This window comes from Caenorhabditis briggsae (assembly GCF_000004555.2).
Source record: "Caenorhabditis briggsae complete genome, chrV, whole genome shotgun sequence".
Lineage (NCBI taxonomy): Eukaryota > Metazoa > Nematoda > Chromadorea > Rhabditida > Rhabditidae > Caenorhabditis > Caenorhabditis briggsae.
The window spans coordinates 12,305,568-12,315,337 of NC_013488.2; the positions used below are offsets into that span (position 1 = coordinate 12,305,568).

The window sequence follows — 9,770 nt, forward strand, 5'->3', positions numbered from 1 at the left end:
AGTGCTGTTTAAACCTGTTGACTTTGCATTGAAAATCGACGTGACACTAAAATTTTTGTGACCTAATTATTTCGAAGCTCATCGCCGTTTCGCAAAAACAAAAAACATATTCAGAATCAGAATGTTATGGGCTTTCTAATGAAATGGGCCATGAAGTGTGACTTGGAATCCCGCGCAGGTAGTTCTCTAGTTAGAGGTGCTCACCGAAAATCGACTAAATGGCTTGAAGCTTGTAGAAGAGTTTTTTGCTTCGAAGATTCCATTTCTTGAAATGAATGAGTGATGAGACCATACTCTCTGAAAACGTTTTGATTGTGAATGACTGTGAATTCTCAAAGATCTATTTTACCCTAAATAGAAAGAAGCGTCAATGGAAAACACAGGAATCTGAAACAGTTCTTTAGCCAACTTTTGTAGCCGTGGAAAGCGAGTCGATTGTCGTGCCCAAAAGTCCATGATATCCGTTTCTATACCAGATACATTATTGATATAGGTTGAAAACGCGACTAGTTCTTTCTAAAACATTTCAATTTGAAGAAGTAGCTAACAGCCTTGCTCACATCAACTGCTGATCCGTGTTGGTAGTTCATCTTCAAGCGTTCATTGAAACTTTTCGCACTCATCGAATCACGAAGGGCTGAAAATATCTGGTTAAATAGAAAAAGTATGAATTTGTATGCGTACATAATGCATGGGATAATTCTCTTCTGATTTCTTCCCATTCAAAGGCTGGTAGAAAAGGGTCCCAATGGCGGCGAGGATGGAGGAACAGAGCGAATCGATGAGGATCAGAATGTTGGACGAATGGGAGAAGCAAACGATTGAAGAGCATGTTCACAGAATCTATGACTGATTGATTACTCGTTGATCTGAAAATAAGAAAAATATATATTCAGATTCGTTTGAAACAATTTTCGCACATATTCAATTGTGATTGCAACTCCATGATAGCGGGAATGACATCGGCAATTGTTGTGTTCGAGTTCAGAAGCTGGAAAATGTTGAATTACTCTAATAAAATGACACAGTTTCCACTCACCGTTTTGAGCACACTTTTACAGTGATTCAGAAGATTATGCAAGTAAACAATGTCGATGTTATCATGACCAGTGATGTACTTGACTGGTACGGAATTCTGGCTGACGAAATCACTGAACAGTCGATGCATGTGAAGACATTTTGTGACAAAATCTACGGTGGTTATCCAGTGTCCACTGTCGATTTCTGGATATTCTCCGTAGGTTCGTTTTCTGATGATAAACGATTTGAATCGACTCCAGATGTGGCGATTAACTGGGAATTGATTGATGAAGTGACGTAGTCTCTGAAGTGGAGCCGCAAAATCAGGATGTCTGATGAGTGATTCGGCGAATTTGTTCAAGTTCTCAGAGAAGCAAACCATTCTGAAAAGAAAATTGCAGTGAGAAACCATTTGTCAATTTGAATAAGAAACTAACACTTGTTTGAAAGAACTCGTAGCTTCCAACGGTTCTTCGAACTCGGCCTTTCCAGTCACAATAGTAGTAATTGGTAATCGCCTGCCCGAAACTATAGATTCCTCGATCGTGCTTTTGATTGTAGACATTATTGAGGATATAACCGGACTAAAAAACCGTGTTCGTGAATTATAAAAAAAAACTAAAAAGCTTACTGAGTGACTTCAAACTCTCGAAGAAAAATCGACGTTTTCCTCCGGCTCTTCTGAAGATAGTGAACAGAGAACGCCAGAAAGTTTCGATTGTTGAATGATGTAGTGTCGAAGGTCACAGTCACTGGGCCATTATCTGGTTGAATTTTTGAATTCTGAAAATAAAATAATGTTAGGGGCAAAATGTGTAATGTTAGGGGCAAAATGCTCACCGTTTTTAAAGAAGCGAATTCCTCCATATATTTACAAAGTATGTCAACAGACGGTAAACTATATGACGAATTGGCATTGAAACAGAGCATTTCGAGATTTCTATCCTGAACTGTTTTCAGAGGCAAACCATTTCTGATTAAGAACGTGCAGAGCTCCCGATCTGCTTGCATTTTCGTCTTTTCTGGAATAGCAGCGTACTTTTTCGGTGCCGAATCACTGAAAAAAAGTTGGTTTTTTTAAATTTATTTTTTAAAAATTTATAAACAAAGCTGAAAACTGACGCTTCTCCCGTTTGGAGGTAGTTCCGAATCAACACAGAATGTTTAAACTGGAAATGCATTCGAACTGGGCGAGTATCCGTGCTATTGAAGTATTGCTCCGGGCACATTCCACACTCGAATGCCGTTTCTCCACTGAGATTGCTGCTCGTCTTGACACAAAATGACATAACTTCACAATCAGACAACTCTGGGTAGTAAAGTGGAAGATCCTCAAAATCAACAGACGGCTTTAGTGGTGGTGGGAAAAGATTCCGAAATCTAGGATAACTGTTTTGGTTCGGCTTTGATGTGGATGGAGCACATTCAATTTGATAACTGTCTCGCTGTTGATAGTTGTTTTCATCTTCGTAATTGGCGTAACTATTATCTTCATATTCGAACGCAACATCCGCGTAATCCACTGCTTCTTCTTTTGGTTCAACTAAACTGTAGCCTTGGCCGTAGGCATCTTCCTCGACGATATCCTCCTGCTTGACATCCTGGAGATATTCCGTAGATGTCGATGGATTTTCAAAGTATAGATCGGAGGAAATCTGAAACTTTTGAATAAAATTTGATAAATTTATTTGTTCTGAACATACAAGTCCTGGCATTTTGTACTCATCGAGATGTAATTTGCAAACAAACTGATCGCCGCCTTTCGATGAATACTTGAGTTTCAGACTGTACTGTTTTATCCATTGATCCAACATTTCTTCGCTCTTCGGTAACACTACCATGCAGGATTTTTCTGACATTCTATTGCACATACAGCAAAGGAACTTCATCTGAAAACTAGCGATTTTTAGAGCAAAACATTTAAAAATTGAAAATTTTCTGCCAAAATAGGTTGCGACATTAATTGTGTTTCGAAACGAAATTGTAATTATTGTAACACAGCTACGACAGAATGCACACAAACTTGACAACCGTACTCGTACTGTATTTTCATCAACGAAGAGACAACTACTACAACATAAGAAAAAATTCAGGAATATTTATAAAGCTAATTTATCAAGCTAAACGATAGTGTTTCCGCAGAGAAAATCCAGTTTTTGAACTAAAACTCATGAAAACCAAAAAAAAAAATTGCATTTTCAAAAAGTCCGCAAACACTATCGAGCAGGCGCAGACCCACGCGCACATTGTTTATCGTATTTTGGGTCGAGTGGGAGTGTGTCTTATTGACTTTCCCTTTATTTGCAGCCGAATGAATATAATTTTGACAATAGTAAGAAGAAACAACATGAGTTTTATGGAAAAATTGAAGATGTTAACATAGAGACTGGAATATCGTAAAAATTGGGAAAAAAAATAGTTTATTCCGCAAACACAACAACGCAAAATGCATACACTCTTTTACCGTAGTTTTGGAGAAAATTGTCGACATGTGACTTCACTTCGACGGGTCTCGCCACGAAAACGGCAATTTTCAATATTTACAGATGTAATGGGGTATTCGTGATCTGAAAAATATGTTGAGAAAAATGTGTGGGTTTCCGATGAATTCAATCGTTTTTGTTCGGTTCTTAAAATCAAGCAGAGTTTGTTTATTTGACTGGCTTTTCGAAAAAAAAACACATATTCTTATGGTCCACAACGGTAACTACTCAGCACTTTCAATTTAGGAAACAGCGGCGAAAAAGGGCTTTTTCAGAAAACGGGGGCGAACCACTGTTCCGATAGTTAATCATCGTGGCGAGACCAAGAAAAGTGGTGAAACCGTGGTGGATAGAGAGTTTTTCAGTAAACAGTGGTGAATAGAAATTTTTCAGGAAACAGGGGTGAATGAAAAAAACACCCTACCTTCGAAAACTTATGTTTTTTTTTGAAAATTTTTCACATGTTTTATATTTGCTAATTTCGCTTATAAGTTTGAGGACTATGTTTTAGAGATATTTAAAGAAGAATGCGAAAAAGGTAAGAAGAAATTACCAATAATATTATAACTATTTAGAAATCGAACTCATAGCCGGAAATGGCAAGACTAAAAGAATTGTTTGGAGTAATTTTATGCCAAGATTCTGAATGAAGTAAGCAAATTTCAAACTTATATGGATACGAAAATTTGGTTTTACCGAAAAAGGAACTTGTCTGGTCAAAAAATTTATGGAATATTCTATATACTTCAGAACTTTTCTAAGTGTAAGTAGCTAAACAACACCGGTAATTTGGTAATTCATATGATTTTTTTTCCAGCAAAATGTCCCTAAATATAGTGAGTCTACCTTAAAAACGTCGAGATTTTACAAGTCACTTTGATGCCATACTTTGTCTGAAGATTTGGAAGTGCGCATATATTGCTTGATAACGTCCTATCAAATGATATTAACTCTATTTACGTTAATTTTATGTTTTTCAGAGGAAGAAGACAAATGATTGATTGTGGGAGATGGAAAGTTCGAACAGAATTATGCCGCAAAGAGCTGTAGTCCGATCAACAGGCTGCTAAATAATTGAACTTTCATTAAAATTTCAATAAATCTTTTTTTAGTCATTCTACTTGATTTTGTGTTTTTTTTTCAATGGAATAAAGTCGAAATGCAAAGAAAAGGGGCGGGCAAGCGCGCTCGAGGGCACCTCCAAAAACTTCGGAAACAGTGTGACAACTTAGTTCCGCCAGAGTTTCGCCACTGTTTCGCCACCGCTTCGCCGCTGTTTCCTAAATTGAAAGTGCTGAGTACCGTAATCTAAAAATGTTTTCAATTTTTGAGTTCTTTTCTCGATTTCCGTACGTTTAATCGCGTTTTCCGTCAGTTTTTTCGCTAAATATCGAAATATTCAATGTTCCGACTTATTTGAGGGAAAGTAACAGAAAACTCGACCAAAATATTCAAAAAACGAAAATCGGCAAAATAAAAGTATTTTCAAGTTACAAACCCAGCTCCGATTTTTGTACCAGTTTAATAATCCCATATTATGAGAAAACACTTGCAAAAAAGTTCCGCTATGAATTGGTTCATTGTCTTATGTCAAAAAAAAACGAACTGAAGAAATACCATTTGCAACGAAGGCCTCCTTTCCTAATCAATCCATTGAGAAATCTCACTATTGCGAATTATTCTATCAGCCCCCAGCAGTCGTTATCCGAATCGTAACTCTCCTTTGTTAAAAGAAAAACCATCATTCATTCCAACTCAGAACCATAATCTTTCCTCCTGTTACTACCGTATCTGAAAATCAAAATAAGGTGATCACACTTCCGGCCACTCGACTTAAATTGATAAAATCAGTTGTTAATCAGCTTCCTGATTCATATGAGTACATTCCGGATGTTTGTATTAACTGCATTCCAAATGATGTCAAGTTGCATAGTTGACATGAATCTGTGGACTAACCCCCGAGTTCAAACAGCCAAAAGAGTTTGTTTGTGTTCTGATTCTTTTTTAAAACTGATTGTACCGCAAATCAAACATCATCACAATCAGAAATTGCTCTTCTGCTCTCTTCCTCTTCCCATGTGCGTGGAAAATCACACTGTAAAAAAGAATTTGAGGGAATCAACAGTTCGGCGACATTTCACTATCGAGAAGTTTCTCGAATTCTTCAAGTAAACAGTATTCCTATCAAGAAGAGCGACGCAAGCAGAAAATAAAAAGAAAAATTGAAACGGGAGAAGCAAGAAATCTTGATAACGATGTGGAAACTGAAATTGGAATTGAACTCTGAATAGAAACTACGAAAGAGCCCGTAGTCTATAGAGAACCTATAGGAACTGTTTCAGACACAGAAGTTTCGAGAAAGTATATTGAAAATTTTGAAAACTTTGCAAAGAATCTTGGATGTAAACAGATAGATGGATAGAAGGATACAGGAGTAGACACCTGAAATATATTCTGAACTTCAAACAGGATTTTAAAATGTTCGATTTTCGAATATATTCATCTGATACTTCTGGGATAACTTTTAAATAAATACAGTTATTATAAAATACAGGAACATTTGTAAACTGCAATTTTTGCATAATTATAATGAACACCACAAAAAAAGTCGAATTCTAAAAACTTCATCGGAATATTAATTTACCCTAACCTGTAATAGAAGGGCCCCTAACATTTAACTTCAAACAATTTTTTTTGGGTTCCTAAGATATGAACAAGTTGCCAACTGACAAATTGTTTATCATCACATCAGAGGTTCTTTGTCAGTTGACACATTTTGATATCTTTCATAGGAATTGAGATAATTGAGCTCAAACTTAGAATTTTTCATTACAGATTTTACGATATTTGTACGTATTTTTTTCTGCTCAAACTTTTTATCTGAACAAAACTATCGAATTTACCTATGGATAGTTTCAGAAAAACGTTGTCTACTGTAGTAACTAAAATTGCTTGGCGCTCTGATAACTTTGACCCTAATTATTTCGGTTTGGAGAAGAGGTGTCAGAAAATTACCAACTGTCTGAACTTCTGTAAAAATTTAAAGATTTTCTTCTTAAATCACAGTTTTCATATGTATCTCTTGCAGAATTCAAAATTCTTAAGGTAAATGGAAAGTCTTATAAAGGAAATCCGATCCTTTGCATAAGTGTAAGCCTGGTTCTGGCGGGCCTTCAAGGATACTGCCATATGTTCTTTCAGAATCAATATTTTCAGACCAACTAAATTGAATTAGATAGACTCTGACGAGTACTGCAAAGTTATACTGTTTGAAATACTGTATCTTCTCAATGAACAAAGTTACCAAAGAAACGGTCCGAAAAAACAGGAGAGGGCTCTATCCAGCCCGGATCAGCCACTACAAGGACTATAACCGGATCAGCCACTTGTAGTACTCGTCGAGTTGTCTAATTTAGTAGATCTGAAAATTTTGATTCAAGAAAAAATAGGACAGGGCCCGCGAAAGCCAGTCAGAGCCCATTTTACAAGTAAGGAGATAGTCTAATGAAGAATTTGACCATTCCTCTAATTTTCTTTAATGATTTGGAAACCAATGTCCAGAGGCATGCATGTACTTCCGTAACTGAAAATACTCAATTTGATCTTTTCCTTTTTGTGCAAAACATTATCATAAGACTAGTAACTCATTCAGAGCTCAAATACAAAAAATTCCACATATTCAACTTTCAAAGTAGTCCTTATAGTGTAAAACTAGTCCTTATTTGATCATCAAATCATACTTCTGACGATAACTTTCAATGAACCTTCCCCTGCTTCCATGGTCTTATCAGTGTTGCACGAGATCATTGTGCCTAATACTTGGCGCCGCGTCACATGACTCTCTCCTAATTAGACATTATCTTGAAGATGGCGCACCAGGTACTGCACGTCTTTCATTTTTACATTCCCGGATTTCACTGATAACAGTTTAAGCTAGTGCGGTAACTGATAAGAAATAAACTATAAAAGGGGAGCCGAGCGCTTCAGATTCAGCATTTGCTCTATTCTGCTATTTGCTCCTTTTCAAATATGGTAAGTTCTCTCTGGAAGTTTTTCCGAGTTTTCAACTGATTCATTCCAGAAGTACGTTGTCTTCGCCTCTTTGTTGGCTTTGGCCACTGGACTCGTCATCCCAGTCGTTCCAAAGACTCCAGAAGCAATCACCGAGTATGTCAACTCTAAGCAGTCTCTCTGGAAGGCCGAGATTCCAAAGCACATTACCATCGAGCAGGTCAAGAAGCGTCTCATGAGAACCGAATTCGTTGCCCCACACACCCCAGATGTTGAGGTCATCAAGCACGACATCCAAGAGGATACCATCCCAGATACCTTCGATGCTCGCACTCAATGGCCAAGCTGTGTGTCCATCAACAACATTCGTGATCAATCCGATTGTGGATCCTGCTGGGCTTTCGCTGCCGCCGAAGCTGCTTCTGACCGTTTCTGCATCGCCTCCAATGGAGCCGTCAACACCCTTCTCTCTGCCGAAGACGTCCTTTCTTGCTGCTCCAACTGTGGATACGGATGCGAAGGAGGATACCCAATCAACGCCTGGAAGTACCTTGTCAAGAGCGGATTCTGTACCGGAGGATCCTACGTATCCCAATTCGGATGCAAGCCATATTCCCTTGCTCCATGCGGTGAGACTGTTGGAAACACCACCTGGCCAGACTGCCCACAAGACGGATACAACACTCCATCATGTGTGAACAAGTGCACCAACAACAACTACAACATCGCCTACAAGGATGACAAGCACTTCGGAAGCACCGCTTACGCTGTCGGAAAGAAGGTCGCCCAGATCCAAGCTGAGATTCTTGCTCATGGACCAGTCGAGGCTGCATTCACCGTCTACGAGGATTTCTACCAATACAAGAGCGGAGTTTACGTTCACACCACTGGACAAGAGCTCGGAGGACATGCCATCAGAATTCTCGGATGGGGAACTGACAACGGAACTCCATACTGGCTTGTTGCCAACTCATGGAACGTCAACTGGGGAGAGAACGGATACTTCCGTATCATCCGAGGAACCAACGAGTGCGGAATTGAGCATGCCGTTGTTGGAGGAGTCCCAAAGGTCTAAATTTGTAATTTCTATGTGTCTTGAATATTTCATACGTGTATATAGATATGAATAATAAACGATTATGTATTGATAGAAATGAGGTGATTGGAGAAAGTCAAAACGAAGAATAATGGGGAATACAAGACAAAAATTTGTGTCTTCTGATGCAATGATCAGTTCCAACTTAAGCGTTTCTTCTAGAACTGATTGGAAGCTTGACAAATATTTTAGAATTTTCAAAACAGTTTTATTGGTAAGAAGCCCTAAAGTTTTTATTGCTATACAAGAAATGAATACCGTGAACACTCTAATAGAAGCTCACCTAAACCATCAACTTCAAGCTCATATATCTCGGTTCCTGTGAAAGATATCAAAAAGTTGTCAACTGACAAAACGTTTACCATAATACAAAAAAGATTTAGTATGTTATCTACTTTTTGATATCTTCTATAGGAACCGAGATAAACAGGCTCAAAGTTAAAATTTAAAGGTTGCAGTATTACAAATAAATCTATGAGATGTAAGATCGACTTACGGTAGTTTTTATGATATGTGAATTTAATATTGAACTTGATATGTTCTATCTGGCATTTTTTCTAGCTAAAATTTAGCTGGAAAATTAAAAGAAAGACTAGATAATTCTGGACTTTGATTTGATTTCCGAGTTAAGTCAAATCTCTGATGGCTTCATTCATTTCGTTCAATAAACATCTTATCAGTCTTTCTCCTGACGCAAATTCTATTTCACTCTATTCAGAGGAACTGAAACATCTCAAAAAACTTTTGAGGAGTCACATAAACTGATAACGCCGAGTGCATCACACAAAGGAATTTGATCTTAAAATATGCTTTCTTTGTTTGATGAAATCTAAAAATAGTTTTTTTTTCTAAAAAGGTGCAAAGAGGAGGACCACATGAAGTACCGATTCAAACCAAAGGTTGATTTTTGGTAACAAATGCTCCAACTGGCTACAAATTGGACAATTTCACCGGCACATACACAGTTTCCTGGAAGATACAGATCACATTTTGTGCGCGAAGTGACCGCCGGCGAAGAGAACAAACATGAAAAAGTTGGAATCGAGGTTGTATTGGCTCAGTTTTGTCCCGATTTACAAGCCAGCTGGGCTTTTTTCTAGTCCAGATATTTTTTTGCCTATGATTTGAATTTTGTGTTTTCGTGTTGATCTGATTAATTG

General features: G+C 37.7%; 2 protein-coding genes across 2 annotated transcripts in view; one reads left to right on the forward strand and one right to left on the reverse strand.

Annotated features, from left to right (window-relative positions):
- The window catches only part of Cbr-gon-14, a gene marked incomplete at both ends in the record, with an annotated part of 4,627 nt that extends 1,718 nt beyond the window's left edge, over positions 1-2,909 (reverse strand). The window contains 9 exons of the mRNA XM_045237819.1: positions 205-297; positions 350-516; positions 561-637; positions 685-869; positions 921-991; positions 1,040-1,403; positions 1,458-1,604; positions 1,652-2,077; positions 2,143-2,909. Of these exons, the coding sequence (XP_045096626.1) occupies positions 205-297; positions 350-516; positions 561-637; positions 685-869; positions 921-991; positions 1,040-1,403; positions 1,458-1,604; positions 1,652-2,077; positions 2,143-2,909 (2,297 nt within the window). The remainder of the gene's footprint in view (positions 1-204; positions 298-349; positions 517-560; positions 638-684; positions 870-920; positions 992-1,039; positions 1,404-1,457; positions 1,605-1,651; positions 2,078-2,142) is intronic.
- A 4,623-nt stretch (positions 2,910-7,532) lies between these two features.
- On the forward strand, positions 7,533-8,589 carry Cbr-cpr-4 (the record flags this gene model as incomplete). Its single annotated transcript, XM_002637245.1, has 2 exons — positions 7,533-7,535; positions 7,585-8,589. The coding sequence occupies 2 exons, from the start codon at positions 7,533-7,535 to the stop codon at positions 8,587-8,589; spliced, it is 1,008 nt and encodes a 335-aa protein (XP_002637291.1).
- Between the last annotated feature and the right edge of the window lie 1,181 nt (positions 8,590-9,770).